The sequence below is a fragment of the Magallana gigas genome, chromosome 6, assembly GCF_963853765.1.
Source record: "Magallana gigas chromosome 6, xbMagGiga1.1, whole genome shotgun sequence".
Taxonomy (NCBI): domain Eukaryota; kingdom Metazoa; phylum Mollusca; class Bivalvia; order Ostreida; family Ostreidae; genus Magallana; species Magallana gigas.
The window spans coordinates 30,937,995-30,954,375 of record NC_088858.1 but is presented as its reverse complement, the minus strand read 5'-3'; the positions used below and the strand labels follow the sequence as shown (position 1 = coordinate 30,954,375).

Sequence of the window (16,381 nt, the reverse complement as noted above, 5' to 3'; positions counted from 1 at the left end):
GACGGCAACGTTTTCAGACTAATACGGGCATGCAGGCATGTACCGTATACATTTCTGTGTCTCGAATTTAGTTTTTCTCGGTCACAAACAGAACAAAACTACACAAACAATCAAAATTCAAATTATTTGATTACGATTTTAAACAGCCTGTCTATATGTATGTTTGATGCTCTTATGTTTTGAACAACGTTGGTTTGGGTTTTGGTTCGCGTAATAGTAACATGCGAACGAAATGGAAATATCCAGTAGCCCTTTTCATAAAAAAAACTTACGATTTTTTTTTTGGTGAAAAGGGCAACAGTGTTCTATATGTATCGTGTGGTTGCAAATTTGCTTCCAACCTTCGTTAGAAGGAAGGGGTGTTACATCAACCAAACCAAGTTTCGTTTCTTTTTGTTGGCATATTCTCAATGATATAATGACAGGCATGTAGAATGTGTGTGTGTGTGTGGTAGGGGGGGGGGGCAGTCTCATTCAAATAATCTTGACAAGCAATAAAAAAGTAAAGAAAAATAATGGGAAAATTGGGAAAATGTCAAATCATGAAAATTCTAAGGAGGATGGATATTCTCTGTAACTTCAATTTCAATTCCTTCTTTTCACTTCCATTTATTACATGCTCCCGATTAAGCGAAAGGGGGGGGGGGCTTCATGATATTTGAATTTTTATATGGAAAATATAAATGACTGCTGCTAAAGAAAAACGTTGGGGAGAGAGGGAGGGAGGGCTGGACCCCCGAATGCTACATGCGTATGCACCAATTATTGTACACAAAATGGTACTTGTAATAAACATTTTCAATAGATACTCTTAAGACATGGTGAAATGCAATCACATTATGAGCGCAACTCGTGGTTGTTACACAATGTAGGCATTCAAATTAATGTCGTATCGTAATTATAGATATTGGATTTACTAGGCAAATGTCCTCTTATTTTGATGTATAATATAACTTTGATTATGGTGTATTTGCAATTACCAAGTTCGTAAATTTTAACACAACACAAACATTAATAACCGATGTTTTTGGTTTATTTTTTTTGGTAAATATGAGTTTTAACCGATTTTGAAATGCGAACAGACGAGGTTATTCAACAAAGAGATATCATTCTTTTATTACTCAACAGCTTTAAAGTAAAAATGTAACTATTTTGAGAGCCCTGATATATCATTTCTCACCAAGCCTTTCATTGCACGTGCAAATTACGCGCGCCAGCATGCATGCAAAGTTCACTTAGTTACATACGCCAATGTATATTTATTATTGATTCCCTTTGAAAATTGTTTCGTGGTGGTATATTTTGATACTAGTATCAAACTTCAAATGATAAAGGATGTTTACAATTAATTGGCTGGTATAGTGCAGTTAAAGATTTGAAACTTGAAAATCTTTGTAAATTAGATTAATTCATATAAGAATTATATTGATTTCTATAATATTACACGCTTTTGTAAGATCAATTATAGAGCTTTAAAATTCTGTATACTTAGCAGCTATGACACCCCCCCCCCCAAAAAAAAAAAAGAGGAACCAGTGTCCTCCCTAAAAGAAACTCTCATGAATTAATCAAACAATATATCATGAATTTAACTTATAGATCCTACAAATTAAAAATCAACTTTAAAAAAGTTGAGAATCTCAGAAAATGTAACAATTACAGCTAGCCACTAGTTGTGGATCTCCCGTATTTGTAAATATTTTTACACGTGTATAGACGCTCTGCGAGAGGATTTCGAAATCAACAAGTATCATTTCAGGTGAAACGAAGGACTTAAGCTAAGATTTAAATAGAAATAGAATTTTGTGTCATTCAAGATATGTATTCTCCTTTAGAAGACTGTTTAAATAGCACAGATAAAAGGAACCTTTGTTAAGTTTCTATATTCTTATGAGCTTGCGAAATCTTGTTTTGGTGGAAGAAGGCCAGTATAAATGCGTTTAATATGGTAAGCATCTGTTGAGAACTAATTTGATTGCATGTTGTTTAAAATGCGTTTATCTATATGCAGTGTTTTCTCAGAATCATTGATATTCACTTCGTTTCTACATCGTTTGTATTTCTAGGTAGATCAATTATCGGCAGAAATTAAGAAAGGTAAGAATTTTTAAATTAAGACTTTCTTCTGAAATGAACTTGTTGTAGGTATATGTTGTTTATTGCAATAGTAAAATGATAGACAAAAAAACCCCGATAATAAAAATATATAATTATATAGGGATGAGAGTATAAATTTACATGCACCACTTTTGCGGACAGAAACCTTATAACATTTGTTGAAATGATCTTCAATGACTCAAGGTAAAATAGATTTTGACCTAATGGTGACCTTTGCATGCCATCAGGTTCACATACGATCGAATGATACTATGAACTAATGATGCAACTTTGTATGGCTTTGTATTGTTTGAAGTTGTCCTTCTTTTCAGCCTTTTAAAGGGAAAGGTTTATTTCAGTTTACTTCATTCATGCTTCATGCAAGACTTAAAAGACTTAGTAAAGTCTCTTAAATTATATGTATACACGAATACAGAGAGAGAGAGAGAGAGAGAGAGAGAGAGAGAGAGAGAGAGAGAGAGAGAGAGAGAGAGAGAGAGAGATGAACGAACAGACAAACAGGGAGAGGAAGATGTCAAAATGTAAAAGCTACCTTATTTTTTTATTTGATCTACTATTTTCCCCGTAGATTTTAAAGAGACTTTTAACCTGTTCGACAAGGATGGGGACGGGACGATATCCACCAATGAGCTGGCGATGGTGATGAGGTCATTGGGACAGAACCCCTCCGATGCTGAACTAGAAATCATGCTCAAGGGTGTAGACGAAGACGGTAAGAGATGACGTCCGTCTTTTTTATCGGAAGAATTCATTTATGTAGCAGGCACGTAGCATCGGAGGGGGGGGGGGGGTTGCCCCCACCCCACCTTTTTGCGCAGCAAAGATTTTTCTTTAATTTATTCTGTGACCATGTAAAATTGAATTGAAATTAAGGAAATAAACAGTGATATTGAAATGAAAAGTATACCTGCCTCCCCCTCACGGATTAGGATTGTCAAGATTTTGGAAAGTAACCTTTTCCCTTTTTTTGGATTATTCTGCCCCCCCCCCCCCTCCCCCCCACACACACACACTTTCAAAAACGATGCTACGTGCCTGTGTAGTATTTAATTATTTGCAGCAAAGAAAACATTTTTTGTTTCAATAATTTTCAGCAATGGTGCGGAACCTACAAATAAAAAAGTAATTGATGCATATGGAGTATGAGTTACAATATCGATTTATAGTGTTATCACAGACAAAGACATTGAAATATGTAAATATTCAAACAATAAAATGCTTTCTTTGGTGATCCATGCGGAGCATGAAGGTGGCGACATTGCAGAAAAAAACCACAACACACGTGATAATTAAATTCAGCATTTTATTGGGTATATTTACATTTTTTTAACAAATTAGTAATTGATTGTAAAAAGTAAGTTGAATAACTAGTAACTAAATTACTGTTAATTTATACGTGCATCAGTAAGTTATAGCTAAAAGAAACAGCCCAATCGTCTCCTATGGGAATTGAGTCTGAAATTATCAAAATACATGTATTTCGTGCAGTCCGTGATTTTTCTTCTTTGGTTGCTGTAGATTTTAATCCTGTCAGTTTCAGTCGCTGTAGGTTTCGACCAGTCGATAAACGGGGCGTGTAGATTTCAGTCCTGTACGTTTCTATAGAGATATTTATTAACAATAAATTTCCTTAAAAAATAATGGGAATCGTACTCGGTAGATGTAAATATTTAATTTTAAATTCTTATGATTAGCCGTTGTTTTCTGCATCTTGGTTTTGAATTTTAAATGATACATCCAGCTAAAAAAGTTCATGTATATAGATATATGCATCACAAAAATGAAAAAATTTTCACTTTATTTATGCAACATATATAGGGAATGGTTCCATCGACTTTGAAGAATTCGTTTTAATGATGGCCAAGAAATTGGAAAAGACGAATACAGAAGATGAAATTCGTGAAGCGTTCAAACTGTTTGATAAAGACAATAATGGATGCATTACAGTGACCGAGTTAAGGAACATTTTAACTGAAACGGGGCAGAAGATACGACCCGAGGAAGCAGACGAACTAATGAAGGCAATAGACACAGACGGGGATGGAAAAATCGACTATGAAGGTACTAGATGCTACATGCTTTATTTCAAGAACTTGTATCAGATTCAAATTTAGCATAGTAAAACATCTTCATAATATGCACACACGAAGTTCACGTGAAGTGGGCATTAAAATCACGTCCTGATCTTCACGCGAAATTCGTGTTGCTATTTATACATGTATCTATACATGTAATTGGTTTCACGGCCGTAGCGCATTAGAGGAAAATGAACAATTAAAAAAAAAATTCTTTTTTTTTTATGTCAGAGTTAAAAACTTGGCCCCTGAGCCATAAAGTTAGACGAGCTCACTTTTGATGTGAATCTCACTTTTTCACTATGTATTCCCTCAAAATATTTTAAAACGTTTTTAATGTACGGATAATTCATAACATGATTAAGTAAACTTGAAAAGTGCAATGTTTCATACGGATATAAATTAGTTAGCATTGCAAAAATGTTTTTTTTCTCAAGGTTATTATATTGCTTTTTTCTAGAACTACTCTCCAGTTTCTTGTTCGAAACGATAATCATAGTTTTATACTGCAAAACATGTACATTTTGCCTCAACTCCAGAAGAGGTGCACTACGACCGTGGGTTAAAGAGCATAATATACTTTACGGCAAATTAATGTTATTACCTTTTACATGTCAAATTTCAAGCAAAACTTTTGACACGAAAATACCACGAGTCACAATCGCTTGTGAAGGCTATGTGCAGGTATAACATTAGAAATTAAATATAATTTCTACATTTCCTTGACACATCACAAGGACCCCCCCCCCCCTCCCCTCCACCCCACTTTTGCATCAGGCATTTTTTTTCTTAAATTTATATACATTTTTTCCATAATTTACATGCACATGGCCCTCTACTTATTTTGGAGTATGTAATAAATTGAAATGAAAATGAGGAATTCAACATTGAAACTGAAGTAACGATATACCCCCTTCCCTTCATATTTTATAATTTTGTAAATTTTCCTCTTTTTTATTTTCGTCAAGAATTTTCGGACGAGTCGTCCCCCCCCCCACCCCACACACACACTTCCAAAATCGATGCTACGTGCCTGGATGAAATAGGAATGCTAGTAAATTTTCATTGTGTAACTGTTAAAAAAAGACCAACATGAACTTGTCTAAGCTATAGTAAGTCAGCTATCGTTATTAGGACTAATTTTAAATGAGTTCTTTTTTTTTATAATTCCAGAGTTCTGCAGAATGATGTCCGAGAGGTGAATACTTTACAAATGAATAAACGAAATCTTACGTTGCATAGTACACCATAAATTGTTCGAACCGATCAGATGCATGTACCTTGTTCATGCTATAACAATAAAAAAAAATTTGTATTGTTTTGTTTTTATTTGCAGCAGCTTCTGTTAGTTTTCATTTCATTTTCATTTACACCATATACTCTTGAGCACAAGTACAATTGATATACTAGGACCTTTTTGAATTTTTAAACAATTACATGTAACTTTAGTGAAAGCTTCCTAGTCCGTTTAAATATCTTACATTGTAAGAAAATAATAAAAAATTCTTGATATTCATTAGCACAAATTAAACAGCTATAAAAAATAATTGTACTACTTTTGTTTCTACAATATACCTTTGTCAAATTATTTTAACTTCAAATTCAAACGACTTAAATTAGAGTTTAAATTTTACAACATCGCAAATACATGTATTTTTGTTAAGTACGAATATATATATCTATAATTATCACCACCCTGTTCATTGTATTTTTAACTGAAGACCTAGTATCCTGGAATTTCATTAGATGCCAAATGAAAGACAGTATAGTATGTAACTGCTTTTATCAAGTGACAGGCGATGCACCGCATTTAAATTTAAAAATTGATATGCTAGAGGAAATAGTATCTCCTTAAGGTGAAAGAAAAGTTCATTGCAAAATGGGTTCGATTTTTACATAATCGTGTAAATACATATATGGCAGGAATATAACTGCATCGAACTAAAAATACCTAATATTTTCTAAATCGGAATTAAATACCTAATCCAATGTAAATGCCCGTGTTTCTATTGCTTGACACTGTACTCTGTCCATGATTAACATAATTAATATGAATTGTGATAGCAATAAATTTGTTTAAAAAGCCGGTTCACTGAATTTTATTCAATGTCTTACAGTGTATTTGCAAGAACATCTATGCTTTTTTATTACGTTTCCGATATTAAGTCAATTTAAAAGTTTATATATACAATTCACTAATGAAAAGACACCCAGGTAAAAAAAAAAGGTCGAGCGAAAATTTAAATCCCAAACTCAAGGGATTAGTTTGCCAACATGGGCCTGTTGTTAGTGACGTCACCACAATAAAATTCGTTTGTTTGCGGAACATGAAGCCATCCGATAATATAAGACCAGCATGATAAAAAACAGACAGGTTCAATACATTGTGCAAACAATACAGTGGTAAGTACTCGTAATGATTGAGGATATGTCTATTTTTGGCTCAACAACATTTGTTTTGGATACATCCTTTACATTGAAATAAATATTTCAGCAGGCTCTGAATTCGCTGGAAGAGATTTTCAAAGTTAAAAGTCGGTATATGCGGTGTCCTTAGGAATATAATGAGTTTGAACATTGAAAAACAACAAGGTAAGGGATTTTTTTCCGATGGATTTGATTTTCCTCTCGACCTATAGCTATAAGACTTTTAGTATATTTGTCGCAATATTACTACTCCATTGGGTCGTCCCTGATGTCAAATAATAACGATGCTAATTTTCAGCATGGCATATACATGTACACACTGAAGACTTAAAATGAAATTGCAAATTTGGTCCCCGTTAGAGAAAAACATAAGGGCATTTGGGCAGAATAGTTTTCTATCTATAATTCACTGGAAAAATATTTCGACCATTTTCATTTTTCGTTTAAAAAAAAGGTTTTGTGGGTTCTAAAAGTTGTAACTTACAAATGTTCTCTTGAGAATACCTTTCTCACTGTATGTGTATTCTTTTAAAGAATTGATGATCCTATTTTTCACAAAACAGCGTTGAACAATCGTCTTTTTATAAAAAAATAAAAAAAAAAGATTACACTGAAAATAATATTCATTTGTAGATCCGTTGAATGGTTTCTTTTCTATGCTTTATTAGAAGCTGAGGAAGTGTTTCGTGATCTGGACAGAGACGGGAACGGTTTTATTGATGAGTCAGAGCTGGCGACAGCCCTCAGGAGAGTAGGCTTAAACCCCTCCCTCAAAGAAATTCAATCGATGATCGGCGAAGTTGACAGTGATGGTAATGGAACTATATTTCTTTGTATTAAAAACTTTCATATCAGCCGGAAATATAATAAGTTTAAAAACCTAAGTAAAGCCAATATTTAATTATTTAATGGAGGTAGGTATGATCTGATAAGCATTTGACAGAGTATGGAATATAAAAATTAGTATAATTTTTCTATTAGGTTTATTCCAGTGATTGTGATAATGAATGTAATGAAATGAAAGGTGTAATCTCTAAATATGCATGAATCATGATGTTTGTCTCCTATGAAGAATATTGCACTATATAAATCTAGGGTACAAAAGTTATAGACAAAATTTTGTTATTTTCATTATTTAATTTAATTATTTTTGCAGGAAACCGAAAATTAGATTTTGACGAATTTCTACGATATGTAAAACACACTTATAAAGATCCCGATGAAATAAGGTGCAATCTCACAGAGGCATTCAAGGTATTTGATGCAAATAAAGACGGTTTCATTTCTCGAGAGGAACTTAAGGCAGTGCTGACAAAAATGGGTGAGAAACTCTCTGAGAAAGAATTTGATGAAATGGTCCGAGTAGCCGACAGCAACGGAGACGGGAGAATTGATTATGAAGGTAAAAAATATTTATGTCTGCTTGACTTTCTACCCTTATCCAATAAAAAGATCATGAATTCCATTTAAAAAAAAAATGCAATGATCATTTATTTAAATCAATAAAAAAATGTCAGCGTATCAAATATGGTGTTAACAATAAAATAGGTTTGGGCAGCGGACAACAATATTTTTAAAAATCTGGATAAAAATAACATTAGAGTTAAATGTGATTTTAAATATACGAGCATATATTCAGAGTTGGTTGTACAGTGAAAAAGAATGAAAAATGGTAAAATGAAAATTTAATAATTTATTTTTAGGTGGATTGACTTTTTCATAAGTAAAATCTTTAACCAATATTTAGAATGTTAACACAACTGAATTTATAGTCCATTGTTTTCAGACAGAACTGAAATGACTTTATAAGTGCCATAATTTCACTGTTTTTCTTTCAGAATATGTCAACATGATGTGTCAATCGACCGAATAGATGGATAGCAATTCTGCAAATTGCAATTAATTTTAACTTCGTTGATTATAAAATGATTAATCATATGGTCTATTTTTTAAAACATTACATATATTTTAAATGATTGATCATTTAGTGAATTTGTTTGCATCTGGCCATTCATTGGGTGTTTTAAGCATTGATGGGACAAAATGGTTTTTCAATTGGATCAAGTCATAATTATGAAAGTAAACATTAATTTAATTTTAAATGCATAGCAGTAATGTGTAACAGATTCCTTAAAATCTTTTTTTACACTTCCAATTTACTTCATGCATGTCACTCGTTGTAATATATTTGTATGTACATGTATATATGGACTAGTATAACAATTGTTACCTTTTAATAAACTTCACCCACACTATCATGAATTAAGAACTCATCTCCAAGAACTGTTAGAATTTTTGTTTTAAATTTTTAAATTGCTTTTGAAATGTTTTTGAATTGTTATACATACATTTCTAAACATGCTTGTGAATTAAAAGGATATAAATATCAATCATTGTCTGTTTTGTTTTTTAAATAATCTTGAATCAATATGACTTTAACCATACGAAGAAAAAAAAACCCGCCACCATCACCGAGGCCATTTTGTATAATGCATCTGTATATAAATTACATATTACTTATTAAATCATACCATATTACATTATATATCATACATATTATTATAATTTATATATTACGTAGCATAGATAATTCAAAGTGATTAAAAAGATGATATAGCCAACTATTTCATACAGGTCAACGAATTACTTATATTCAAATTAAAATAGTTTTTTTTTATACATATACATATATTTTCCACCTTATTTTTTCTAGATAACTTTCCATTATAGACAAAGAATTTCTTTTTGAGTTTTAGTGTTTGTAGCACTATACCGAAATCTTAGATGCATTTATATGTAACGGTTAGTTTTGAATAAATAGAGCCAGAAACACACATTTCTTTTAACTCAATACAATGAGAGGTTAAGTTAATACATATGAAATCAAATAACACGCCATATAAAATCATATATATTAAGATATATTTTGATATATTTTGTCAAATGCATCAGCAAATGAAGAATTTTTCAAAGTTCAGATGGTTGGTACAACCAAAACAAAGAAGCAAAAAAAACCCAACTCATGAACTGATTTTTTTCATTCCAAACCTTTTACTGGCTTCCAAATGATCGCTGTCTGTTCAAGTCGATTGGCTCATTGATGTACACACGGCATTCACCGACACTAACGGTCGAATATTGGCACATAAGCGGTTCTTATTGTTAGGAGATATTGAATTGGATACTGTTATAAATCAATACGTTTTAAAATGTAAAGCCTAACATTTAAGAGCTTGGATAGAATACATATTGCTTGCAAACCTTTCAAAAACCTTTAATATGAACAAAACACTTGTTCACACGATCAATATTGAAGCAGAGTTTTTTAAATTTTACTTTATCTTTGCTATTGAATACATGTACGTTACACATAGAGAGAGATTAAGCGTCCTTGGGCACAATACACATTGCATATCAAAGCAATTTAAAGGATTTTAAATGATTTGAAAAGCATAATTTTGTTCCTGGTTTTATAGAACCATGGAAAAATTGACAGAAATTATCCGTTCTTAAAGGGATTCATGTAAATTGACATGGAATTGATACGGAGTGCACAGTAGTACTGGTAAGTATGAAACTACGACATTTACGAGTTCCATGCATGTGTAAAACTAAAGGATTTTATGTATGATGTATCTTTGATTAAGAGTTAATTAAACTGAAAATTTTAACTCTTAGGGTTTATATGATGTTTGGGGCGAATTGAAAAATGAACTTTCGTTTTTGACAAAACTAAATCAACGCAGATAAGAATTACTACATATGTAAACACCACGCTACGGTTGATATGTAAGATACATTTACTTGCTTGCACTTTCAGGATTCAAGAATGGCGATGGATCTGTCAGCCATTTTTTCACCACAATCAGCCAACGGTATTTCTTCTTTCACGTTTTCTTTTACCATTCCAAAGACAAGATGCTTTGTTATTTTATTTGATACATACCAAATAATCCATTTTTTTTTGCAGCTTTGGATTTGGAAGCAAGGAATGTTTTTGATGAATTTGACAAAGATAAAAGTGGAAAAATAAGTGCCCAGGAGTTGGGTACAGCAGTGCGCATGCTTGGTCTGAATCCAACGATGAAGGAATTGCAAAACGTGATAAAGAAAATTGACAAAAATGGTGCGTTTTAAAAGTAGAATAAATTCGTCAATATTATCTTCATGTCATTTTGTAACACTTTGAGGTACGCATTTCCCTTTCAATACTTTAGGATATATATATATATATGTCAATAAATGGATTTATTATCAGTTTATGAACATATGAATGAAAAACATGCAAATGATCCAATTGCCAGGGTACTCGTTTGACTTCCGATGTTTTTTAGCAATGAATATTATTCATAAATAAAAACACACAAATATTTTTGCTCTCGCAGGTAGCTTGAACTAGCTGGTAGTAAAACGTAAAACGGCTCTTACGACTCAAAATAAGAACTCTGATAACATTTTTTCGTCATTTTGGGCAATAAAACGCATCTTTAAACACGAATTTTTTTTTTCAGATTCTTTATTTCTTTTACAAATGCAAAGGCTAGTACTTTTTTACCAAATAGTTAATATGACCAACATTCCTTTAGCATTAATACTAAATGGTAATGAAATTGGCATTGTGCTAAATTCGGGAAAAATCGCCAATTATACGTAGTGCAGATTACGAATAAACAATTATAACAATCAACGTGGAAATTTTAAATACTATCAATACACACATGTTATATGATTTTTATACTACAGTATTTTTTTTATGTATTTATTTAAGGAAATGGAACGATAGAGTATGACGAATTTCTGGCATTTCTCAAAGGGTCTTATAAGAAGAAAGGCGAAGTAACATTTTATTTAAAAAATACAAATTGAAATTAAAAAGTAATGTTTTTTACTATTATAATGCCAAAAAAGTCTTCAAACCGTATTAACGATAAATTTGTAAAGTCGTCGATATTTAACCGTCCTGAATAAGTGTAATCAGCTTGTTATGATAAATCTAAAACATACACAAACCAATTGTGCTTTTAGGATTCGAAAGCAAAGATGGCCCTGTCAGATTATGTTTCAACCCAATCAACCAATGGTATTTTCTGCTCTTACTTCACCATTTCGTCTTAGGATATATTGAGTCAGACTAATGCTAATTTTTGTACAATATTTGTTTCTTGAAGCATTGATCATAGAAGCAAAAAGTGCCTTTGATAAAATTGATCAAGACAAAAACGGAGAAATAAGTGTTCAGGAGTTAGGTACAGCACTGCGTTTGCTTGGACTGAGTCCTACGAGGGAGGAAGTTCAAACCATGATGATTGGAATTGACAAAAAAGGTGCGTTTGGAAATGAAATTAAAAGGGTTAACTCAAAAGGAAGAATACTATGCTGGAACGTTTATTGCAAATACTATTTTTTAATCGGCTTCGGTCTTACACAGCTGTGTCCATATAAGGCTTCCGGCAAATTTTACTAATTGCGCACACATTGTGCCTTGCACTATAACATTTACTATGCAACGACGTCCTCATGTAAGTCTTTAATTACATGTAGATTACTAAAACGTTATTCAAATGCGTTTGCCTTGAACACAGAAAGTAGAACATTCATACAGTTACATACATAATGAATCAAATTACGCTTTTCTTTACCTATGCGTAAGAATATAAATCGGAAATACAATGCGCTTGCTAAAAGTAAAGCTTACTCATGTCTTGCTATTTGGGAAATCAACAAAACTGTGCGATGAATTTTATTTATCTTGTTTATTGCATATACGTTAGTGCTTTAGCATTACATTAACATCCGATGATATAAACTACCGATTATTCCATTGAAATACTTATAGTTTTGTGATCAAACTTAAAAGAATAGTGATTCTTGTGCATTTAAATATAGATATCAGAGGTGGATCCAGCAATATCGGAAAGGGGGGGGGGGGTTCCAATCCATAAATATCAAAACGTGTAAAATTCAGCACTAGTTAAGGTGGTATGGGTCGATACCAATGTGGATAAAAGTAGTTTATAGACAAATACTTTCACCGGTTTAAAAAAAGATCAAATTTTACAATATTTGACCAAAAAATATATTTTAAAATTTTCTGGAAAGGTTAAAATCATAAAAGCCCCAACGGGATTCGAACTCATTACTAACATTCGTAGTTAACACTCAAACTCAGTGCACTACGCTGTTAGGTAGCAATTTTGAAAAAGAAAACTTTGATAAAATTATACTTGATTTTATTGATTATTTCCATAGGAAGTACGTCATAAGATGGAGATGTCCAATACCAACTTAACCTTTTATTCGTAAAGAACCCCCTAGACTTTTTTAACATTTTCCGTGGGTATATAAATTTTGGTTTTGGCAAGGATTTTGATAATTTGTAGTCTTAATCAATAAGTCTCAAGTTAACCCTTCTTAAGATATTTTTGCCACAGAATTTCAGTTAAGCATTTGAAAAATAAAATGCATTTCATGCGTTTCATTAAGTACAATCGATTTTCTTTAGGAATGAAGAAGAAAATACCTAAGCGATATTGCATGCTTTATGTAATTTTTAAAAAAAAATTCCACATGCTTACTAAAAGAAATAAACACCAGGTGCTGAAGAAGATTACTTTATAGTCAGGTTCCCGAGTACCCTCTGTTTTAGTATTGGGGACCCCAATAATAATAACAGAGGAGTCTCGGGAACCTGACTAATAACTTTACTTCAATAGAATATCGATAGGGTGTTGTCTCTAAGGAATAAATTACGTCTGTTGTACGACAACGAACATCTGTTAAATACTAGTAAGCGATTTCTAAAGCATTTATGTTGGATAATTATAGTATTTAAATTGCAGTGGAAAAAAATTGCCTTCCAGTTAGAATTTTAAGTTTAAAAAAAAATTTCATTTGTCCCAGAGAAAGGGGTGGGTTCTAACCCCCGTAATCCCCCTCTGGATCCACCAATGGATATGAATGCCGACATACACTATGTACCAATAAAATCAATTTCACATTCATTATCATATGATCAATAGTGACTTTATTGCCAAAAAGATTTTGTTGTCAATTATCTTGAGCTGTTTCTTCAATACTGTACAATGCAATTCCATACATCCAAAGTAATTATATTCCCTCATTTTGCGTTCCATATGCCTAAAAAGTAGACAGGGATATTCATATAACGCACATTTATGTTTAGGAGTCCTCATATTTCCTGACCGTGTAGTTTTTCAAACCCCAGAAGTTTTTTTTTTAATTTGGCAGGTCAGAAAGTATAATCATTCTAGTGCACGTGTACATACATATGTATAATGCATTTGCGTTATGGCCATTTATGTTGCTGGATAGTTGGAATAATTCATGTGCTATATGAAATTCGTTATAGTATTACGCTATTATATATAGTTTTGTTGAGAGATTATTCATTTACCGAACGATAACAATTATAACTACATGTAATGACATGTTTTTGTTCATGATTAAACCTCTCAAACAAATTTTTCTTGCAAAATTTAAGTTTGTTTGCAGCTTAAAAAAGCAAAGCCTTGTCAAATTATTAAAGTAGTATACAAACAATGATGCACATCTAACAAAACTTCGAATGACTTTTGTGGTAATATTTGCAACTGTTCAAAAGGTTTACTACCGGCAAAAAGAACCGAATTTATCTTTAGATAACATTTTCAAAATGATAATTCTTATTCATTTTAAAGGAGATGGATTGATAAAGTTTGACGAATTCCTGGGTTTCCTCAGACGATCTCACAGAAATCTAGATAAAGTAAATGATATAGAAATGATTCTCAAGTATGCTATAATATAAGAAATGAATTATATTTTCAAGAAATCAGTACGTTAATACTCATAAAATATCATCTGTAAATATGAACACATCTAAAACTTACTTTTATCATACATATTGCTATTGTACTTCCAGGAATCAAGTATGACAATGGATTTGTCAAACATTTGTTCATCCAAAAATGCCAAAGGTATCTTATCTTATTCTTTCTTAATTTCGCTGTTACCATCTTTATTGTAATAACGTTTATATGAATTTTTTTTAATTTGCACTTCGATTCCAAATCATGTATTTTGTAGCTTTGGTCGTTGAAGCTAAGAGTGTATTTCGTGAATTCGACAAGGACAAAAACGGGGTAATAAGTGCACAAGAGCTGGGTACAGCATTGCGCATGCTTGGTCTGAATCCAACGATGAAAGAAGTGCAAAACATGATAAACGAAATTGACCAAAATGGTGCGTTTTCAACTTTAAACTTACCTATATTTATTTTTAATTGTTTTATAAGTTATCAAGGATTCAAGTGTTCGGGTTTTTTTAATCCTCAATATTTAGCTGTGCTGTATTGTTGAGTTGTTACAGGTTTATAAAAAGTTTTTAATTTAAAGAATACGGAAAATATGATTGCATTTAATTTTAGATAGATAAATTCATAAATACTCTATACAGGAGATGGAATGATAGATTTTGATGAATTCCTGGCGTTCCTGGAACGGTCTTACAAAGAGCCGGACGAGGTGAAGATGGAATTAAAGAAAGCATTTCAAGTGTTTGATCTGAACAAGGATGGTTTCATATCCAGAGCCGAGCTACAATCAGTTTTGACAAAAATGGGAGAAAAACTGACAGAGAAGGAAGTTGATGAAATGATGGAAAAGGCAGATAAAAATGGGGACGGAAAAATAGATTACGAAGGTAAGCGATATTTTAAAGTCTTATAGAAAACAATATTTTCATTGTTTTAATTAATCTTATCTATCTATCTATCTATCTATCTATCTATCTATCTATCTATCTATCTATCTATCTATCTATCTATCTATCTATCTATCTATCTAATTAGTATCTATCTATCTATCTATCTATCTATCTATCTATCTATCTATCTATCTATCTATCTATCTATCTATCTATCTATTCTGAAACTTTTATTATACCTGAAATGAGGAAGCTACAATTCTATCGTCAGATAGTTCGGTAACTGGAGTTAAATTCTAAAAGGTTTTTTTAGTATGTCATGGAATTCTACATTTTGGTATAAAATGTTACTGTAAGTAATTATCTACGCTACTTCTAACAGCGTGCATAGAAAATACATCAACGGATGGTTTTTCATACACTAGTAATTCCAATAAATTTATTTTGATTTAAATTAATGACCATATATTGTACCCTGAACTGACATTTTCACATAAATATTTATTATGATTAAAGTATCACTTATGATACCTTCAACTGATATGTTCATAAAATTCTGTTAAATTCATTCATGTTTTTAAATCAAAGTCATTGTAACGTAAACACAAATATTAAACTATATGGTTTGTTGCAATCTTGTTTCTTGATAACTGCTTTTGGTTGAGTATTTCCAGAATGTTTTCGCTAACTCCCATTTTTGGTTTTCAGAATATGTAGATACTATGTATCCAAAAGGATAGAAAAAATTCAAACGTATCATTCCAAGAAGAGATTCGGGCATACAAAGTTTGATATATAACCATTTTGATGACGTCACATTTAAATGACAAAGAACAGTCTCACCAACCGCCTTACTTGTTGATAATCATCAACTCTAATAATATATAATTAGACCTTTAATCAAGTTCTTTTATGTTGTATATGATTTATAGAAGTTTATATTGCATTAAAATATGAATAAATGATTATGATAAGATTACGAAGTAAATGATTTGTGTAGTGTTATCTGTAAATGCTTGTGAAGATGTTAATGATGTTTCGTTTGTAGATTTTTGGAC

At 31.7% G+C, this 16,381-nt stretch overlaps 3 protein-coding genes across 6 annotated transcripts; all 3 read left to right on the top strand.

The window, feature by feature from the left end:
• Positions 1 to 1,805: 1,805 nt before the first annotated feature.
• On the top strand, positions 1,806 to 5,522 carry LOC105319976 (uncharacterized). The gene is made up of 5 exons (XM_034467823.2): positions 1,806 to 1,948; positions 2,067 to 2,097; positions 2,687 to 2,830; positions 3,937 to 4,179; positions 5,367 to 5,522. The coding sequence occupies exons 1-5, from the start codon at positions 1,946 to 1,948 to the stop codon at positions 5,393 to 5,395; spliced, it is 450 nt and encodes a 149-aa protein (XP_034323714.2). The 5' UTR covers positions 1,806 to 1,945; the 3' UTR covers positions 5,396 to 5,522.
• Positions 5,523 to 6,396: 874 nt separating this feature from the next.
• On the top strand, positions 6,397 to 8,996 carry LOC136276260 (uncharacterized). 2 transcript variants are annotated; one of them, XM_066087799.1, is made up of 5 exons: positions 6,397 to 6,596; positions 6,691 to 6,785; positions 7,289 to 7,432; positions 7,777 to 8,022; positions 8,459 to 8,996. In XM_066087799.1, the coding sequence occupies exons 2-5, from the start codon at positions 6,758 to 6,760 to the stop codon at positions 8,491 to 8,493; spliced, it is 453 nt and encodes a 150-aa protein (XP_065943871.1). In that variant the 5' UTR covers positions 6,397 to 6,596; positions 6,691 to 6,757; the 3' UTR covers positions 8,494 to 8,996. The 2 variants fall into 2 exon arrangements, with proteins under 2 accessions (XP_065943871.1, XP_065943870.1); XM_066087798.1 differs by having other exon boundaries at positions 6,398 to 6,596; positions 6,688 to 6,785; positions 8,459 to 8,995.
• Positions 8,997 to 9,961: 965 nt separating this feature from the next.
• On the top strand, positions 9,962 to 16,297 carry LOC105319978 (uncharacterized). Of its 3 annotated transcripts, none has more exons than XM_066087795.1 (11): positions 9,965 to 10,185; positions 10,441 to 10,495; positions 10,591 to 10,746; positions 11,389 to 11,456; positions 11,646 to 11,700; positions 11,789 to 11,944; positions 14,318 to 14,385; positions 14,542 to 14,596; positions 14,706 to 14,861; positions 15,075 to 15,320; positions 15,637 to 15,992. In XM_066087795.1, the coding sequence occupies exons 2-11, from the start codon at positions 10,450 to 10,452 to the stop codon at positions 15,681 to 15,683; spliced, it is 1,053 nt and encodes a 350-aa protein (XP_065943867.1). In that variant the 5' UTR covers positions 9,965 to 10,185; positions 10,441 to 10,449; the 3' UTR covers positions 15,684 to 15,992. The 3 variants fall into 3 exon arrangements, with proteins under 3 accessions (XP_065943869.1, XP_065943867.1, XP_065943868.1); XM_066087796.1 differs by lacking the exon at positions 15,637 to 15,992 and adding an exon at positions 16,032 to 16,297 and having other exon boundaries at positions 9,967 to 10,185; XM_066087797.1 differs by lacking the exons at positions 11,389 to 11,456; positions 11,646 to 11,700 and having other exon boundaries at positions 9,962 to 10,185; positions 15,637 to 16,001.
• Positions 16,298 to 16,381: the final 84 nt, after the last annotated feature.

Excerpts from the sequence above, each read along its gene's own strand:
- LOC105319978 (XM_066087795.1), top strand. The coding sequence starts at position 10,450 with ATGGCGATGGATCTGTCAGCCATTTTTTCACCACAATCAGCCAACG. Across the intron at positions 10,496-10,590 it reads TTCACCACAATCAGCCAACG|CTTTGGATTTGGAAGCAAGG; the intron begins GTATTTCTTCTT and ends TTTTTTTTGCAG. Across the intron at positions 11,457-11,645 it reads CTTATAAGAAGAAAGGCGAA|GATTCGAAAGCAAAGATGGC; the intron begins GTAACATTTTAT and ends TTGTGCTTTTAG.
- LOC105319976 (XM_034467823.2), top strand. Across the intron at positions 2,831-3,936 it reads CAAGGGTGTAGACGAAGACG|GGAATGGTTCCATCGACTTT; the intron begins GTAAGAGATGAC and ends CAACATATATAG. Across the intron at positions 4,180-5,366 it reads TGGAAAAATCGACTATGAAG|AGTTCTGCAGAATGATGTCC; the intron begins GTACTAGATGCT and ends TTATAATTCCAG.
- LOC136276260 (XM_066087799.1), top strand. The coding sequence starts at position 6,758 with ATGAGTTTGAACATTGAAAAACAACAAG. Across the intron at positions 7,433-7,776 it reads CGGCGAAGTTGACAGTGATG|GAAACCGAAAATTAGATTTT; the intron begins GTAATGGAACTA and ends TTATTTTTGCAG. Across the intron at positions 8,023-8,458 it reads CGGGAGAATTGATTATGAAG|AATATGTCAACATGATGTGT; the intron begins GTAAAAAATATT and ends TTTTTCTTTCAG.